This window comes from Colossoma macropomum, unplaced genomic scaffold (assembly GCF_904425465.1).
Source record: "Colossoma macropomum unplaced genomic scaffold, Colossoma_macropomum, whole genome shotgun sequence".
Classification (NCBI taxonomy): domain Eukaryota; kingdom Metazoa; phylum Chordata; class Actinopteri; order Characiformes; family Serrasalmidae; genus Colossoma; species Colossoma macropomum.
This window is the reverse complement of record NW_023494790.1, coordinates 30,702,965-30,722,573: the sequence shown is the minus strand read 5'-3', so window position 1 is coordinate 30,722,573 and position 19,609 is coordinate 30,702,965. Positions and strand designations below refer to the sequence as shown.

General features: G+C 39.5%; 1 protein-coding gene across 4 annotated transcripts in view; it reads right to left on the bottom strand.

Moving 5' to 3' along the window:
• LOC118809592 (transformation/transcription domain-associated protein) overlaps nucleotides 1-10,139 on the bottom strand; it is a 117,090-nt gene extending 106,951 nt beyond the window's left edge. For 2 of the 4 annotated variants that reach the window (XM_036573052.1, XM_036573056.1), the window contains exons 1-14: nucleotides 10,079-10,139; nucleotides 8,978-9,159; nucleotides 7,514-7,563; nucleotides 5,856-5,966; nucleotides 5,643-5,747; nucleotides 5,171-5,254; nucleotides 4,689-4,745; nucleotides 4,464-4,589; nucleotides 3,270-3,347; nucleotides 2,754-2,842; nucleotides 2,560-2,656; nucleotides 2,267-2,405; nucleotides 1,435-1,513; nucleotides 268-502 (exon numbers count right to left, since the gene is read on the bottom strand). In XM_036573052.1, the coding sequence (XP_036428945.1) occupies nucleotides 268-502; nucleotides 1,435-1,513; nucleotides 2,267-2,405; nucleotides 2,560-2,656; nucleotides 2,754-2,842; nucleotides 3,270-3,347; nucleotides 4,464-4,589; nucleotides 4,689-4,745; nucleotides 5,171-5,254; nucleotides 5,643-5,747; nucleotides 5,856-5,966; nucleotides 7,514-7,563; nucleotides 8,978-9,077 (1,350 nt within the window). In that variant the 5' untranslated portion in view covers nucleotides 9,078-9,159; nucleotides 10,079-10,139. Of the gene's footprint in view, nucleotides 1-267; nucleotides 503-1,434; nucleotides 1,514-2,266; nucleotides 2,406-2,559; nucleotides 2,657-2,753; nucleotides 2,843-3,269; nucleotides 3,348-4,463; nucleotides 4,590-4,688; nucleotides 4,746-5,170; nucleotides 5,255-5,642; nucleotides 5,748-5,855; nucleotides 5,967-7,513; nucleotides 7,564-8,977; nucleotides 9,160-9,582; nucleotides 9,711-9,862; nucleotides 9,989-10,078 lie in introns of those variants that run through there. The other 2 variants (XM_036573055.1, XM_036573054.1) reach the window with 2 other exon arrangements.
• Between the last annotated feature and the right edge of the window lie 9,470 nt (nucleotides 10,140-19,609).

The window sequence follows — 19,609 nt, the reverse complement described above, 5'->3', positions numbered from 1 at the left end:
AACACCCACATTAACACTGCTTAAAGGGCAGTCGTCTTCTCTGATAATATTTCGAAGGCCAAAATCGCAACAACAATGTACAAACATTATTATACAGCCCTATCACAAATAATCAATAGCTAGCCACACCACAACTACAAACCAGACCCAGGCTCACCCCCAGCAGCCTCATGAGGATGTCTCTGCCACTGCTCTTGTCCTGTACAGCCCTACCTCAAATCATCAATACCTAGCTACACCACAGCTACTCAGGAGATCCAGGCTCACCTCCAGCATCCTCATGAGGATGTCTCTGCCATTGCCGTTCTCCTGTTCGCTCTTGGATCGGATGCAGTCCACCAGGTTGAGCAGCAGCTTACAGGACATGGTCTGGATGCTGCTGGGCAGGGACTCATCATCGATATTCTTGGCGAACAGTTGCACAGCCAGTGAAAGGTCAGTCAGAGGTAGGTTCTGCCTGACATGGTGCACCAGGTCCGCCAGTGTGCTGTAGGCCAGGGGTCTGAAACACAGCAGGGCTCTTAAATTCATGTCTACAACTATTGCACTATTTCACTGCTACATAATGCAATTGGCCTGCGTTGTATCTGACCCAAAGAATTCACAGTTGTTGGATCTCATGATGTCCCAGTCGAAACTCATCTGTGATTGGTCAGGAAGGTCATAGCACAAAAAAGACACTTTGTAATAGCGAAAACAGTAAACAGAAAGGCTAATTTGCATAATGCAGCCTAGCAAGATATCAGCCCTGCAATCACAATTAACTAATACATCTGGCAGTCCTACTCCGTATCACTTTTTTTTTTGCCTTGAGCTAATCTTCTGAAAATGCACAGAGAACTTCAGCTTTCTTGGTTAATCAGCTTGACTGCAACAGAACTTCTAGGGTGGACACATGGGGTGGAGGCTGGCTGAATTTGTGAAATGGCGGGCCAGAATAAACGACGCTAATGATTCTGACGGATCTGTAGTCGAGCCAGATTTGTCGGCTGAAGGCTGACGACCTGAGCGGAAGCGATGCTGGCAGCCGTGTGACACCTGGGGCCGGGTGATGGACAGTGCAGGACAGCCCCCCATGCCGCTGCACTGACAGGTTGGCACTCCGAGATGGCACCTGGATCTCTTCAGCCCAATGGGGCTTTACAGCTCAGTCATGCACCATTAACCAGTCATTTTCATATTTTCTGATCATAGACCGCTGTCTTTTCCTCCTCCTACTACTGTGTTATCATGTTTCTCAGACAAGCAGCAGAGACTGCACACGGCGACAGCGTGAAAAGAATGACAGTGCCACAGTGCTGTGATCTGTCAGACAAAGTGTTGACACCTGCCAGCAACTCAAATATGTGACAATGCTGCAAACGTTCAGAATCAATCCAACGTTAATTCACACCTGTCCACAACAGCGAGAAAAGGGTTAATCTCTGTTCTTACCTCAGCGTCTCTCTCGCTGTGTAGCCTGAACCGATGAGTATCGACTCATCGAAAAGCTTGTCCATGCATGGAATGAATTCTGCAAGACAAATAGTCCTCATCAGTTGCCATCAAAATCTCGGAGCAACTACAGAAAGGGCAAGCAGCCCCTGAACCATGAGACACATCGATGCAGCAGCTTTGTAGTTAGAGCTTCACATTGATTCATTTATCCTCCAGAGGACTAATGATTTAGCAGAGTGTATCGCATTCCTTTCTCAACTGCTATTGATTGAGAACTGACGCTCACAGAAAACACTGCAGGAATTTTAAAAGAATGAAGCATCAGGCCGCCATCAATTTTGTAAATCATCATAAAGATATTCACAGATTTGCACGTGCATGTCTTTGAAAGAGTTTTATTTGAAGCTGACATTTCCTGATGGCTCCACTGGGTCATTTTTTTGTTGTAGCAGTTTTGACAACTGCCTTTCTTGGCATGTCACACACAAATAGCTTTCTGTGGTTGGCCAGTTTGCATGTCAGTCAAATGGCCCCTTTTTGTCAAAATAGGCAGTTCTTTGCCACACTAAGCAATGAAATCCACCAGATTATGCCAATAGAAAATATATTTAATTCAGCTGAGCCACATATTGGGATGTTTTTTCTAATTTGGTGACAAGCAACATGAAATTAATTTGTGAATTTTGAGTAACATTTTATTAGTTGATGTATGCAATGAGTGCTTAGTTCAGACGTGCGCCCATCCATACTACCTATTGTTTTAAAATTCAGCTGTATGTGGCCTCAGTAGCAGCAGCATGTAAACTGTGGGCAACATAAGGAAACTTACGGCTGCGCAGGTCTGTGGTAAGGATGTGTTTGGCAGCGATGAGCAGCTCTTTGCGGAGGTGAGCAGTCTCAGGAGGACAGTTAGACAGCAGCTGCAGCATTCCCTTCACCATCTGCTGAGAATACTTCCCAACCAGGTCCTGACCAAAACACACACACCAGTTCATTAACCATGGACAGATGGGGGCTAAGAAAAGTTACTAAGTAGCTAATTACTTGATAATGTTAAACACAATACATGCCAATGGAAGACCACTTAAATTCACCACTATAGTTTATTCATGAGCACGGTACCTGGTAGATACGGATGATATAGGCCAAGAAGGACAGCGTCTTGATCTGAGCAGCAATGAAATCTGCGTAAAGTTCTTTGTTGTAGAGCTTGTGTTGCCTATACAGACATAAACGGAATTCAGAAATTAGTACAGCCAATCTCATTTACAACAGCCAAGAAGTTTTCACAAGTGTTCTGCAAAGAGGATACTGACCGAGCCTGAGGAGACACCTGCAGCATGATGGTATTCATAATCAGTGGCACAAACTCAGACACAACGTTGTGAATGTTCAGCTTATAGAGCTACAAAAATAAGAAAAATAATTAATTAGAACTTTGACTGACAGAAAGTAAGACAAAAAGCAAGTATTCTTCTGCTTCTAAAGTTGAGATAAATAATGTCACCATCATTTGCTTCCAGAAGTTACATTGCAAAGCTAGACTTTAATAATAGCAATAATGTCTGAAATATACGTATCTTTTTGAAGCATTTTTTGTATTTAAAAAAAAACAAAACAGTTTTGTCTCATTTTTGGCCACTTTTGGTCATGGTTTTGACTCAGACTCAATGTGCCCAGCAAACAAAAAACACCAAACGCCCCGGTTGATCAATTACATTTGAGGTAAGAGGAAATTTGTGTAAATTGGATTTTTGGTTGGGCAACTGCTTTAAATCAGTGGCTGTATAAATTGGTAAAGCGTCCTCTGGTTGTGTGGTGTATGTCCTCACCTGATACATGAGCACCACGATGATGGGCAGCTCAGCAAGGACCTTGAGCGACAGCGACCCCCGCGGGATTATAGTATGCTGGAGCACAGAAAGGAGACAAATGAGATACAGACTGTGGGAAGACATCAGTCAGATACCACAGAGAGCATGGCTGCTCAAAGGTGCACCAGCTGTCACTAATAAAGAATGACAGAGAAAGTAATTAATCAAAAGTGCTTTTTCCCCCCATAAAGCATAATGATCGCCTTGTCTATTTGTGGGGACGTTAATGGATTATCAAACAGGTTTACATGATGTGATATCTTTGGTTTCAGACACTAAAGAGCGTTAGCACTTGTAATTCACATCAAACTGCATCATCAAACATTCAACAGAGTAGTGTGACCCCCTCTAGTGGCTATACAGAAAAACGACAGAGAGGAAAACAAAAAAAACAAGGGCTGCACATAAATGTTCAGTGCATTTTCAGCACCACAACATGGTAAACAATTCAATTCGCTAACTTTTAATATTTTATTTAAATAGGCTAGTAAACTATTTGATGTGTTCTGCACACACTGCAGACACAAACTGGATGCAAATGGTTCAAAACAATTTTCTGGGATATAAACACCGTGTGATGAATGCTGTGGTGTATGCCCTCATCCCACTGTTTAACATCCCTTTCAAACATATACAGAATGTAGGAGAGGTCAGATTTAAAATAATTTATTTATTCGATCTACTTGTGGAGAGTTTATCAACAGACAGAATGAATTGTCCAAATAAAGAGCTTTGTTTAGGTTCAAAGCAGTTTCTCTTTCTTCATTTTTCACAAATACAATATCATGCTGTCTAGCCTAAAAAAGGCAGCAAAGTCAAAACATTGTGAGAATCCTACTGCTCATTCATAATATCACAAAGTGTCATACTATGCTCAGCTAAACATAAGTAGCAGGAATATCAGTTGAGACACTCAGATCTTATCAGTTTTACTTTCAGCGCCCAGGACTGATGGTACTATCACACACACCCACACATATACACACACACACACACACACACACGTACCATTCTGGGCTAAAGCATATCGCCATCATCACTGTGTCTCTACTAATCATATCTGACAAAACATCTCTATTAACCTGCAAATTTGTTTTAACCATTATGTTAAGTGTGTGCTGCAGTAATAATGAGTGCTCCAAGCACACAGACCGTTCGAGTCTCACTGTCCTCCCGCTCAGGAGCAGTCTTCACCATCACTGAGGTGATCATGCCCACCATCTCTGGCGACGGCACCGTGTTCTCTGCTATCACTTGAGGGTTCTCAAAGTACCTTGTCTGAAAAAAGGGATTTAAAATAAAGTCAATTAAAAACAGTACAAAGCAGACTTATGACTCCGGGGCTTACTTTATTTAGGTGAAGTAATAACAGCTTACCACTACTTTTGGTAGATCTTTGTAGATTTGCTTTACAAAATCCAGAAAATGATGAATCTGTGAGGAGAAAGTGAAATTAGTTGCCCCAGCTACAGGATACTGGTACAAAAATAAAAAACATGAAATCACAGGGTCGGGCAATATGATAACGTCATTATCATGATAAATTATGCTCTAATATTTCACATTGAGGTTTTTTTTTTTTATCATATTCTGAATATCATTGGGTGGACACTTTCCAACTGTATGTTCCATTAGACATACAGCGCAAGTAGTCTTGTTTAATAGAATTTAGTGTAGCAGAATGTGTAATGTTGAACACAAATCATCACACTCACAGTTTTTTGATGTGACAACTTATCAGATGTAAGAAAAAATGAATATCATAATCTGTATCATAAAAAGGTATTATCATAATACATTTTGCAACAATGCCCTGCTCTATGGAGTTTACAGGGTGTCAACTCTGAGCTGAATCTTACCTCTTGAGAGATCGGAGGTCTGAACTGCTTGTGCAGCTCGATGATGATGCGCAAACAGATGAGTACATTTTCTTCACTTTCGATCTAAAGAATGAAACACTGGTGTTCACACTGCAACAGTGACAATTAGATACAACAGGAGGGGTGTCACACACACTGAGCAGCAAGTCAATTAGGTAGACGTACTTTGTATCTACACTCATCTGTCATTTTTTTACTTCACTAAAGTAGGTTTACAGTAACTGACTGTAGCCCGTCTGCTGCTACACAATTTATCAGGCCCTCTTTATCCCATCCACCAGCAGAAAGGGACCACCACTGGGCAGGATATAATTTGGGTTGAGGGCCATTCTCAGCACAGCAGTGACACTGACACAGTAGCTGCGTGGAAGTATGTGTCGCACTGGTACAAGCACATTGCTGTTGTTTTGATTGTGCTGAACAAAACTTGTGGTACCGAAATCAAACTAACCTCAAGGAAGCGAAACATCACAGAGAGAATGTTCTTTATGTGAGGCCGCAGGTGCTCATTGGTGGGGATGCGGTGAATAATCTCAAGGACCAGTTTCCTTAATTGCTGCAACAGAAGATCAGTGTGAAAAATCCGACTGAGCCATAAAAGGGTTGATGTTAAGGGACATAGTCCTGGAATGCCATTTACACAGAAAAGTGACAGTAAGCCAACCTGGGTGGGCTTCTCTTGGAGAAACTGCACTTCTCCATCTTGAAGAAAGGTTAGAAAACGAGGGATGATGTGTTCCAGAAAAGTAGAGTACTGAGGAGAGGATGTTACATTCTGGGGAAAAAAGCACTTGTAAGTATTAAAAAATGAATCTGCTGGGAAGAATTCAACCCTTTCCAAACACAGGTTAAAAGGAACAAGTCAGCGTTTTTCAATCTAATCTATCCACTGCATCTACTGCCCAGTGGCTACCAGTATGAGCATGTTCTGAGCCAACAGGTTTTCTGATCTTCTATTAAATAAAGGGAAAAGAGACACAATTATAGCATATAATAACTAAATGTATGTTACAAATGCATATGACATAGATTAGGTTAAAATTAAACCTAATAAAAACTATTAAAAAAATAATTTTATTGTAATATGTAAATACTGAAGTTCTAAATCATACCGTTCACTCCCCAGTCCATACAGTCAGCCTAATATGATCGCTTTGTCTATTTGTGGGGACGTTAATTGATTATCAAACAGGCTTACAGGATGTGATATCTTTGGTTTCAGACACTAAAGAGCGTTAGCACTTGTAATTCACTTCAAACTGCATCATCAAACATTCAACATAGCAGACCCCCTCTAGCGGCTATACAGAAAAAACAGCCCAATATGATGTTTTGATAAAAAAAAATAAACATATTCACATACATCCACCTATTTAGCCCTGCCCGTTCACACTGAAGTTATAAGAAGTGTTTCAAGCCCAACTGCTTTTTGAATGAGGCAGGATGGCCAATCAGAAGTGAGGTTATTTACATATGTCAGTTTTAAAGGCACAGTGACAACAAAAGCCTGTTTAATTCTAAGGTGTAAAGACAGCAGAGAAAATGTTCATGTACAAATTAATTATGATGTTTTGGTACATAAAAGTTCATATATGTTATAAATGAGCCTCATAGAAAAAACACAAAGTAAGATATAGACCTTTTAATGTATTTGAACAATTAGCGGAAACTAAACTGAAATTTGAAATTAAAATATAAGACTAAATAATAAGGAAAAGCAAATGAAAAACTAACAATTCTGGTCCAGATATAATCAAGACAACATTTACTTTCAAATGGTCTATGACCTACATTTTCATTTTTTTTCCCCACTTCTTCAAGGTCCACTTATAAATTGTGTTGCTTAACGAACCAAAAAATTGTATATGATCATTTTAAGATTCTTGTCATTCCTTTAAATTAAACAGCTATTTTTGTTACTGTACCTTTAAGACATAAGATAAATGAGCTCTGTTCTGATTGGCTGCCTGTATGGTGCCTCTTTCAAAAAGCAATCAGAGCTGAAACACTCACTAGAAATTCAATGCGAACTGGCAGGGATAACCCACCGCAGGCTGAACAGGTTGATATATAAATTTGTTGTTTCTTGTGACATCACAGAAACAATGAATTAAAAAGAGGCTGTAATTGCAGCTTAGTTTCTATATATGGACAGAACATACTGGGGAGTAAACAGCACAAACAGTACGGTACTTCAAACTACTTTCTTTTCAGAAAGCTAAGGAAATTCGGTTTTCCCAGGATATGTGCCCTTTAACTGATCTCTTCTGAGACTAGACCAATGTTTTATGTCATTCAAGGAAAAATGACTTCAGGGCTTACCTCAAAGTTCTCACTGACTTCCTGCATCATTTTCAATTTGGTCTCATCCTCTAAAATTTGCATCAGAAAGTGCAGTCAGGGCAGAAGCAGTACATTTCATAACGTTTTTACAGACATAAACAGAGGCATTCAAATTTTATCAGTTTTCCTTTCACCAACCAAACACACAACAGGCACATACAACCAGAAAAACACACTCACACCCCATAGTTTGGGCTGCACATCACTCTCATCACAAACCTTTGGAAGTACAATCTCAGCAAGAACTACAATGTCCAAAAGTCTGCACACACATGCTCATGTAACATTTCTTCTGAAATTAATGGTATTAATAGGGAGTTTGTCCCACTATGCCATAGTAACAGCTTCTACTTTTCTAAGAAGGCTTTACACTAGATGCTGGAGCATTACTGTGAGGAACTGTTTACACTCAGACAGAAGAGCCTTAGATCAGGTACTGATGTTGGGTGATTAGTTTTGGAATATACACAACAGTTCAGTTCAACAACATAAACATGATTGGTTGAGAAGCATTCTATTACAAATAGCAGCATGTTATTTTTGCACCGGTTGCTAAGACTCACTTTTACGCTGCAGCTAACATTACTAATTCTCAACTTGCATAACAGAAAACGGACATACTTAACAACTACTGTAAGATTATATTTGATCTGCAGCCGGTTCGGTTAAATTCTAATGTAGAGTGTGACACTAGGCTTACATCAAATTCTGAACCTGTCTTTGTCCCTAAGTAAACATTCTGGTCAGGTGTGAAGAGCTTTATAGACCATCTGGAACAAAACAACCTTCAGGTTAATCTGGCAAATATTAAAAAAGCTGAGTTGAACTTCAGACTGTGAAATTTTAGATCTGTAACACAAAAGGCTGGTACTTTTTGGACAGAAGGAATTGCCAATGTTAAAGCAACGTTTGAGGCTTATTTGCTTTAAGTCTTTCCTTTATTTTGTAGAATTCCTGTATTAAAGCGATAGTACACTAAATGTGTACGTCATTGTGAATAACATCACAGCTCTGAAGCTCTACGGCACTCGCCTTCATCTTGACAATGCAGCCAAATAATCTGCGAGAACATTCCCTCCCGTTCTCTACTGTTTAATCATAAATGCTACTCCAACTCATCTCAAAGGCAGTGGATGGTGCTCTATCACTCCACAGAATGCAGCTCCGCTGGGCCCAGTGCTGGGGGCTTTAATTTCTTGGCATTGGGAATGGTTACCCTTAGGCTCATGTGTGGCTGCTCCAGAGCATCCCATTTTTTGCCAATATTTTTTCATGGCGATTATTCAAGTTATGTGATGTGTACGTAATTAAACACCGGTGCTCTCAAAGTAGTTGAACTGACTAATTAGAAGGTGGGTCTGGATACAGCTGGACATAAAGTGTATCTAGTCATAGTGCAAGAACTTTTTAGTCACTGGACGACTGACATGTTTGTGTACTCACGAGTGTTGTTGTCTGTGAGGGCAGCCACAAACTGCAGGTACTTCTTCATAAGGGTGGTCTGATCCACCACGGTGGGGCTGGGCGTGGGCACAAAGGCCATGGTGGCGGCCGGGACAGACAGGTTTGCGCTGAAGCAGTGGCAGACCAGAGCCTGCGCAGTATTTAGATAGAACTCATGCCGCCTGCAGGACAATCAAACGAAAACATAAGGTCCCGATTAGTCACTCACAACTTCAGACCAATGCTACATGCAATGTGATAAACAACTGCAGTACGGCTGTGCATCATCTGATTATTGAGCACTTTTGCACTATAATTTCGATTAAATCATGAGTTACAATGAATTTGCCACAAAGAAGTGCATCATATAAAAATTACACCTAGCTATCCACAAAATGAAACTTCTACAAGCATCAGTACAAGAGGCGAACTATCTGCATACAGCAAAGAAGGCGGCGTCGAAAACAGCACAGAAACACTAGGTTAGCTTGTTAGCCACCACACTCTGCAGTCTACTAGAATAACGTTAACGTTATTTTTCCCTGAATGATAATCACATGATGATAAACCATCTATTCAAGTTCCCTTTCGCAACATACACATACCGTTCACGAAAGAAACCACCAAATTATCAGTCTACGCACTCTAAACAACTTTATCTGCAGTTTTCCAGCGAAGCCGGCGCGCCAAATTGCAGGTTATGCTATGCTAGGCTAAGCTAACTTGCACGCCTACTGCAGTCAGACGCGTGTAGATGACATCACTGCGGTTAAAAACAAAATGAGCCTGTACGGTGAAACAAAAGCCAGTGTATCCTGATTTAAAATGTTTCGGCGTAGACAAGATGCAACACGCCTGTGCCCGCCGTTGTCTTAAATCCCACACCTGAGATTTTAAGCTCCATTCAGTAACCAGGCTAACGTGCTGCTTAGCCTGCCGTTCTCATTTCCCCATCAATGTGGTTAAAACTCTATTTTAGGCCTTACCTAACAGTAACAAGCACAAGTTACCGACTCACACGCATAAAATCTGAGAAACATAGCTAAGTACAAGATTTCCCATAACAAGAATAAAATAACCAAATCGCATAAAGAGACTTACAGCAGATGGGAAAAAAGGGAAGGAGTTTTATTACTGCTTCCGCTCACTCCGACTCAAACACAGCGGATGGATTTACGCCGCGCTTAGGCTATTCATCAATTAGTAGTGTGAATTTTGTTGTTTTAAAAACGAATTAACACTTGGTCGTATTCAATAGTCCCGATAGTTAACAGTATCCAGGAGCCGAAAGAGCAGCCCTCTGTATTTTGTCATTTTCAACATCGCAATATAGTCCTGGGCGGAAGTATACTCTCACAATATTAGTAGTCAGAAGACCATCGAAAATGAAGGTCTTTCATTTCTATTGTGTTTTCACTGCTAAAGCGGTTTTATTCTGCTGTACCCAGAATATAAAACTGTTTTGCAACACCTAAACGCCTATACCTTTGAAAACACTAAATATCTTTGCAAATAAAATTAAAACTTTTAAAATATATTTACGCACAAAATTAATTAATGCTATTTAAACGTCTGGGCTTTCAGCATGTTATTTACACTTTTCAATTATTACACAAACCTGTATAAAACAGCATCATGTACCTAGAAGTTTTAGTTCATTTTGGCTTTACATAATAAACATCCACGCAAATTAGCTCGGCGCAGATGCAAGTACATTAAAGGCCACTTGAGGTCGCTAACACGCTGGGTGTTGAGAACGTGCGTAAACATGACAGTGACAGAGCGAGCAACACGAAATGTAGGCCTATAACAACCTTATTTTATTGGAAAATATGTTTTGCGGATGTTGTGTTGAGGGTGGAGGCACCAGCACGGTTATAGTCATTAAATAATAGAAGCTTAAATTTGAATTAGAGAGGAGAAGTGTCTACTTGTTGCATTTATCATGTGTTAAGCTATTTATAGTTACAGATGTGTGACAAAGCAAAGCAAAAACCTGAATAACTGAGTGGAGAAACGCAGCAAGTGATGCCCCCAGATAGATGTACTGTATGATACAGTTACACAATTAACACCCTACTATGCTCTGTGGTATGTATAAAAATGCCCAGCTGGCCCAGTTGACCTGAATTCCGGATAAAGATGGCACGAGGAAAAGATTTAAGTGACTTTGAAAGAGGATTTGTTAATGGGGCATGAATCGCAGGAGCTTCAGTAACAAAGACTGCTCGCCTGACTGGTGTTTCAATAGTGATTAAAGTGATATCTGCATAGAACTATGGGAAAAACAGTCCACATCTACAAAGAGAGGGATATTAGGTGAGTAGGGTTGCAGTGCACAAACATCTCATTACAAAGACAAACACATATTTGAGATCTCTACAGAGATGTAGAAAATGTGTGAAATGGTCAAATGAGTCATCCTTCACCATAGTCTCCTCAAGTGGGTGAGTGCATGTGCAGAGTAGACCAATAGAACAGTACAGGCCTGATAGCTTGACCTTATAGTAACAGGGTCTGGTGGCTCCATTGTTTGGCTTTGTTATGATGTGGGCGACAGTTTGCTGGCACGGTTTGGATCCACTTGTTCTTTTTAGGGAAGGCTCACTCCAAATCAATACAAACTTCTAACTGATCACCTTTATTCTATGATGAAACATTTCTATACTGGCGTTCTGTCTCAAAAGTAACAGCGCTACTATGGCCTTCGCAGGCAGCAGATCTCAACACTAGAGGTGATTCAAAACACCAGTTGGTGGAATTAGAGGAGGGCAATATGGCATAAATGTGATATCACAATACTTGAATATTTCAAGATATTTATTTTTCCGGACAAGTTGGGTCAGACATTAGTAGTATGGGTCAGTAGTGCTACATTTAATATATACTATTAAATGTTTGAATTCAGTGATGTGTTGCAGTAAATCCAATAAAACAGGACTAATTATGCTCTTTTTTAATCAAACATGCAGGGAAGAGATTTTAAGTACTGCCGATATCCACAATACTCTCAGAAAAGCACATTGTGATGGAATTTATCACAATAATGATAAATATTGTCATATTGCCCAGCCCTAGAGGGTAAGAATGGTGTTCCATTCATCCAGGACAGTTCCAGAGACTTGTAGAATCTGTGCCGAGGCACTGAAACTTTAAGCATATTTATTTGCGCACATTAGGCTAGTGGCCTGCTGTACAGCAGCTGTGTACAGCTACCACAGAAGAAACTAATATTATTAATGAAAAATGTTTGTGGAAAAAGGAAACAATGCCTATGAGATGCTTTTCCTCCCGTATCTCTGGTTAATGATGTCAGACAAGCCATTTGCCACCTTTGCCATCTGACTGAGCACAATCACAGTAACCCTGCTGGAGCACAATAAATGATCCAGATGGTGAAAAGGTTGCATTATCATTTCAATGGCCTTACTGTTGAGCTGTGGGAACATAAAAGAGGAGATGACATCCTGTCCCCCACCGAATGAAACTTCAAAAAAGTTAATATGACAGATTCATATAAACCAGGAGAGCTTCACTGTGCAGATAAAATGTGGCCTGTTTGTGGCTACTTGCAATCTCTCATTGACCACTGGCCCTCAACTTTGACTCCTTGTGAAACAGCGCAAAATCAGAATGTCACAGGAAATTGGATTTGTGCTTTAAAGACTGTTTCCAAATGGAAATGTTGTTCATGAAATCTTTATGGCCCCCACAGTACCTCTACATGATAGTTCCATGTACTTCAAGTAGACACTAAAATGTAGTTCAAGGAAAATGGCATTTAATATTCATATATTCTTAAATAATTTAAGACTTTAGATAACTTCAAAATCTGTCTACTAAAGCACCATAGCAATCTTGTTTTCATTTTGGATTTCTGAGCTGTAGCTATGTAAATTAATCTTCATTTAATTTATGCTTAATTAAATTCCGCATTGCTGGGTGAGGTGCTGACCCAGACCAGTAGATAAACCTTTAAATGTCTGTAGCTCTTAGTAATATGTTACAAAACACCTTTTTCACAGAACACGGCCCATTACCCTCGTGGTCAGGGAGGGTTATGAGTTCACAGCATGAACATATCTGATCTCTGAAACGTTCATTCACTCAGTGGTGCAGCGCGTGATGGAACAAATAATGCTTACAAATGTCTCATAACATATGTTCTTATGTAACATCAATGATAAAACCTGAGTGGAAGCTGGCTGGATGGTCATTGTGGTTGCAGCCTCAGCCCATCAGAGAGTTTCTAATGAAAAGCCTTGAGAGGTCTATTCAAAAGCTTTTAGTCAGTATCCTAATGTACGAGATTATGAAACTGCTCTTTTCACAAATAACATTTTTTTTCAGTGAACTTTTAATAATTCCAACTTCATTGACTCATTTCTCAACAGCAACAGTTTTTCTTTATACAGTTTTCTCCTTACCCCAAACGGAGTTGAGCAGCCAAGACATGTCTGGTGTTTGAGGTTTCCTTCTTTAATTTTGCACTGTGGCTACAAGGCTAATGTAGCTACAAGTGAAAGCCGATTGCTGCCAGTTTAGCATTGTGAAAACTGCTTGCCTAAATGATCACACACTTGCCTTAAAATATATGACATAGTGTTAAACATAAAAACGAACAAAAATACAGACAAAATGCAGGCCTCCATGTGACTGCCACTACTCTACTTCTTTGCAGCTATGTAATGTGTTTTAGTTCATTTTTATGGAAAAAAGTGTCAGTGTTAGAAGCCACATAATCAAGTCTATTTGATATTTCTTAAAGAGGAACTCCACCAATTTAAAAAACAATTCTACATAATTAACTTGTTGAGATGTAAACAAAGACATTCAGAGTGGTTTGATGCGAAAGACTCTGTTCTAGAGAAACGTGCTCAGTTAGAATTCTTCACAGTGGTGATAGGAACCAGACATCTTAAGAGTTTAAGGCCTCTGAAATCTCTCTCACAGAAACTTATCACATGAAGTGGTTAGATATGTGCCAGTCTGACACGTTGTTCTATGATAGTTTTGTGATAAAGGCTTGGTTTAAAATGCATTTTATTCTCTTTATTTTTAATCCTTTTATGGTGGAGGGGTACATGCAAGGCATTGTAAGTCAAAATGGTCCCCAAAGAAAATCTATTTTTTCAGATTTATGGCTATTTTACCATTAGCACCATTGCATATATGAAGACATGTGTAGGTTCACTGTGTGCTATCCACTGCTTTTGGATAGTAAATAAAATCGTTATATTTGTGTTGTAGCCATCATGGCCCCTGGTTCCTACCAATACCACTGTAAAGAAATCAGTCTGTAAGTTTCTGTACAAGTAACCACTTCACATCAATCTACCCCGAATGACTATGTTTACAGCTCAAGAAATTGAAAAATTGGTGAAATCCCCCTTTAACTTCTCAAAGTAGTTTGAGGCAAGTGTGCTGTAATTTAGACATGCAGTTTGCAAGATGCTAATTGTTGGCTATAAGCCTTCATTACTTGCTGGCTACATTAGCCATCAGTTGACTCTCTTGCTCACTCAGAACCAGCCCCAGTATTCTAACCAGTCTGGCTTCAAATCGATGCACTCAACAGAAACTGCCCTTGTAGCAGTGACGGAAAAGCTCCACACAGCAATATCAGTCAATATGTCATCAGTCTCATCAGTCAACCTCTTTTGACAAAATCAACCACAAGATGCTTCTGTCCATCCTTGCCACTGTTCGAATCACTGGCTCTGCATGGAAGTGCTTTGAGTCCTACATACAGGCCACTGCTTTGAGTCCTACATACAGGCCACTCTTCTCAGTTAACATAGGGGATATACATGTTTGTTCTGGTGTATGTACGCTGGCGTAATATGGCTGCCACTTTGCATTGGTCTAGTTTGTTTTTTTGCATACTGTTTTGTATTGTGTGTGTGTATGTTTTGATGTTTCTGTGCTGGTTGTCATGGTTCCACCATTATGGCCAAGATAGCGGCACAGAGTGACTTTCTCCTGCTGTTCAGAGGCTTCTCAGGCTAGCCACTTGCACAATGCTACTGCCGCAACTACAAGGCCTACCAAGATGACAGGGACCTTGACCTTGTCCAGCAAGATTCAGTGTTGAGTCCTCTTCTTTTGTCTTTTTACACTTGATTTCTGTGTGATGTTGTCAGGCCTATGAGCCTCTCTTCTCTGCCCAAGGCCCCTGGACAGATGCTATTACCTTAAGAGCTAACTGCAGTATAACTTCTTCTAACAAAATAAGAAAAGTGTCTAAGTGTAAAAGAGCAAAGTAAAATAAAAGACTTCAGTCACTGAGTTCTTGTGGAAGGAAGGAAAAGGCCTTCTTCTTTATTGAGCTTGAGTGGCAAGATGGTTCCCGGACAACCACAATGCAAAGATCATCGCAAAGCACCCAATTTTATGTCCTGTTTGGGGTGATGAAGCAATCACCCCTCCCTTTCTATAAAATTCTATACCATCTTAGTTCCCATCATCTCCAAACCTTACACTTTTCCTTGGGAACCCTTATTTCCAAACATACATGATATATGTTTTTTAAAAATATCTTAGCTGTACCAGGATGTTCCACTCTCCCAAGGGCATTAGCTTTTGACTGGTCGCATTGTAAATTCACCTACTCCAGAGACTAGTTCTTATCATCTCAAGGACAGCTCTTCTTTTTCACACAGCAGATTCTCACAAACTTCTGGAGGCCTCTTTGTTAAAAGGGCACTCCAGTGTCCAAGTTCCCAGGCAAGCTAAGGCCTATCTTACAGTGTGAAGAGTAATATTCTTTTGGTTAATAAACGCTACTTGTTAGAACTATCAAAGGTAAAGATTATATATTCAAAACATCGGTCAATGTAATAAACTGTCATGGCTTCTCTAAGTTGGCTTTTTAAGATGACGAGGGTCTCTGCTGTTCGAACAGCTAGTAAAAGGTCGTTCCACCACCTGGGAGCAAGGACTATTACTTGTCTCCCATCATCTCCAAGGATGACAGGTCAAGCCGAGCTGTGCTTGAAAGTTGAAGGGCTCCAAGTATGAAACATGTTTTGACCATTGTTATCAGGTAAAGAGGGATGGCTCCATTTTTGGTTTTGCAGACAAGCATCAGGGTTTTACATCTCGTGCAGGCAGCTACACAGCACAGCAGTGAAGTGACATGAGTGAACTTAGGGAGATTGAAGACAGGTTGTGCTGCTGCATTGCAGATCATTTGCAAGGATTTGATGGCATACATAGGAAGAATATCCAGGAGCTTTAGGTGCAGGGCTGGCATTTATGATGGGATGTCACAATGACATGTCAAGATAAAATTGGAAATTGAAGTGTCAAAAGGTGGGAAGGAAATGATGAATGAAGTTGAATCAGCATAATAAAGACCCATCTCTTCACGCTACACTTTTCATGAAAAGCATTTAAATGAACAATAATTTTGCACTTATTTAAATTTATTTGACAATATGTTGTCAGTGACATCAACTTACATTATATCCTATTACGCTGTTTGTATGAAACACCAGAAACTGAGACAGTTCCATGTTTCTGGGACACTCATGGTTCATTTTTAAGGCTCAGGTTCAGATTTCCAGGTAAGATATTTTTGCCCATCTCTCTTAGTGGATTGATCAGGGCTGGGTTTCCAGAAAGTATTTTAACACAAAGATTTCCAAATGGTAGAGTGCATATTACAATGAACACTCTCTCTACCTGTTAAAATGATCTTAACACTAAAGGCCAATTAGTGCTTCTTGTCAAGTCTACGCCGTAGGTACAGTATAGGTACCGCATAGCTGCATAACCTTCGCCGTAGTCTGACATGCACCTCACCAGAAATGTAACTAAATGCCACAGCAATGCAGACCTAAATAACTGTGATTGGTCCGCTGGGTAGCATCACAGTTCCTCCTGTGCAACTCCAGCTTCTCCTTTTTTTCTGCCATTTTTAAATTCAGTTGAGAGTTGGATCAGAGATTAACCAACTAACTGGTTCTCTGCTATCACAGGTATAGATGATAAAAACTTGTAACAAATGAGAGCAAAGTCAACTGTTTGATAATTAAATGTCAGAAAGCTGAAAACAATCCTGTTCTGTAGTGTTTTAAGCTGTAGCCAGTTAGGCTAAGCTAGGCTTGGTTCCAGCTAACTGATGCTTGAAAAACATCAGTTTAGAAGATAAAACCCATGTCTGAGAGCACAAATTTTCATGTCTGGTGTTGAAGTGATAGAAAAATAGAATTGGTGTTATTGCATAGTGATGCAGACACCCCAGTGCACATGTATAAACGCCTACAATGGCCTAGGCCACTAGCATTGGTGTAGACTCTGCATTGATTCAATGCAGAAGCATAAATCGGTCTTAAGATGCTTTTAGGAACGTTGGCCAAGATAGTTAGACCTGATGTTATAACTGTATTTATATTAATCTTTACGTCATGACTCATGGCTAATTCTAAAAGACAAGAAGTTCCAAAAAGGGTTGTTTTCACAGATGACATAGAAAAAACATATTTGGTTCAATCGTTCTTTGAATATAGAAAACTCAATTGAGTTGAAAGAACCAAAAGTGGTATTTCTAACCAAAACCAAAAGTATTTATTTTTAAGAGGACTTATAAATGATGACTACTGCTTTGGCCACAAACTGAGGACTGAACTTGACGTTAGGTCACAGTGCAAATGTTATGCGGTCAAAGGTTTTCCTCTGACAATGGGATTAGAGGCTTGACCTGTGAAAAAGTACTTTCATTGGTGCCCTCAGGCTGCTAACATCCTGCATTACTTAAGACTGTGTGGGGTTTATAGTGGAATTGTTCACATTCGCTTGAAGGTTGATAATCATGTTTGGAGATGCATTTTAGCAATGAACTATAGGGGTTTGAGTAGTTTTAAATCCATGCTGATATCATACACCCTCAGTTAATTATAAGTAATCCATCAGTTGATTTCACTGAACAAAGGGATGCACTGAATTTACTTGATTCACATGTGTACACCATTTCCACATTAATTAATCACGTTCACTTCTTTCAGTGTAGATTGTTAGCTCTTAGATATGTAATGTCTTTTTAACTGTAAGATATATAATATTTTTGTTAATCAACATTGTGTCACAATGTATGGTTTATACAGTCAGGTCCATACATACTTTGTCATCAACAAAGTTATTGTTATTTTAGTTGTCTACCACAGCATGTTGGAGTTAATTATTCATTAAATAATAAATAAGAGCTCAAAGTGAAGACTTTCAGCTTTGAGGCAAAATACATCTAAATCAGGTGAACAGTGTAGAAATTACAACCAGAAACCTAAGATAGCTTTAGTAAAGGCTTTGCAGAGCATCACCAGGGAAGAAACCCAGCGTCTGCTGATGTCTATGGCTTCCAGACTTCAGGCAAGGATTTGCAAGTATTAAAAACGACAGTTTAATTTATGATTATGTTCATATATCTAATTACCTTTGAGCCCCTGTGTATGGACATTGAGTTGTAATTCACCTAGTTTGGATGTAAAGACCTTAAATTAATGATTGTCTGCCCTTTGATGTTATATTCATTAGTTAATTTCAATATGCTGTAGTATACAGCTCAAATAACAATAACATTATTGACATCCAAATATTTATGGACCTGACTGTATATGACTGAATGTTGCCTTTGCGACAGTATTTACCTTGACTGTTAGGCCACCATAAAAAAGCACATATTCGTCGCCAAACAACCAAGGCTTTAATACCTTTTGAGTCCATGCTGATATCATACACCTCCAGTCACATCTCCTCTGACTGTCTGAAGTGTCCTGATGCTAGGGTGAAAGGTGTCACTGTTCTGATGGCCTCAGCAGTGTACTGCTGCCTGATGGACTGCGTTTGGCATCGCCTTTCACTGCAGTGGCCCCTGCAGCCTGCCAAGCTGTGGTCACTATAATGTTACACCACTGTTACTGTGCAAAGTTTTCACAAAATAGTTGCTGTTGCATTTTGCCTTCACTATGTTACTGTTTACAAAGGTTTTTCCAAAACTACAAACAGCAGTCTGTCTGCAAAAGAGAGTGCCAAAATGAGAACGTCAGTATGATCACTTTACAGGATCAGATCAGCGAATCGGATCTGGATCAGAGGATCAGATCTGTACACTGTAAACCCAAAATTTTATAATTGTATCAAATGAATAAACTTTTAAATTTGTTTAATAATTATACAAAATATAGATGATGTTTAACAATTTCTTCCTTATGAGTTGGTGAAACTGGCAGCTTTTGATTTAGTAAGTATTATCTGCAGTAAAAAGAAGAAGATCTGTCCATGATTGGTTTGTAAACACCTGAATGATAAGTCAGAGTTTCCCAGTATTCTTAGCGGTTTTGTTGGTTTCTGATTTTTTGGCTCTTATTATTTAATCAGTATCTTTCAAATAAAGTTCAGTTTATAGCATGTTATCTTCATACTATACTAGGTACATTTTACAGGTATTTATTATTTTACTCATGATGGTGTTTTATGATCAAGCTTAAGAGTTCAGCCTGTATTGCATCATAAATATAAACAATTGGTTGTGGCCAACTCAGATTTCTACAACCTGTCTACAACACAAATATAGCCATTTTAGTTATAAGATAAAACTGCCAGTGTATGTGTACTGTTTGTCAAATAGTGTAA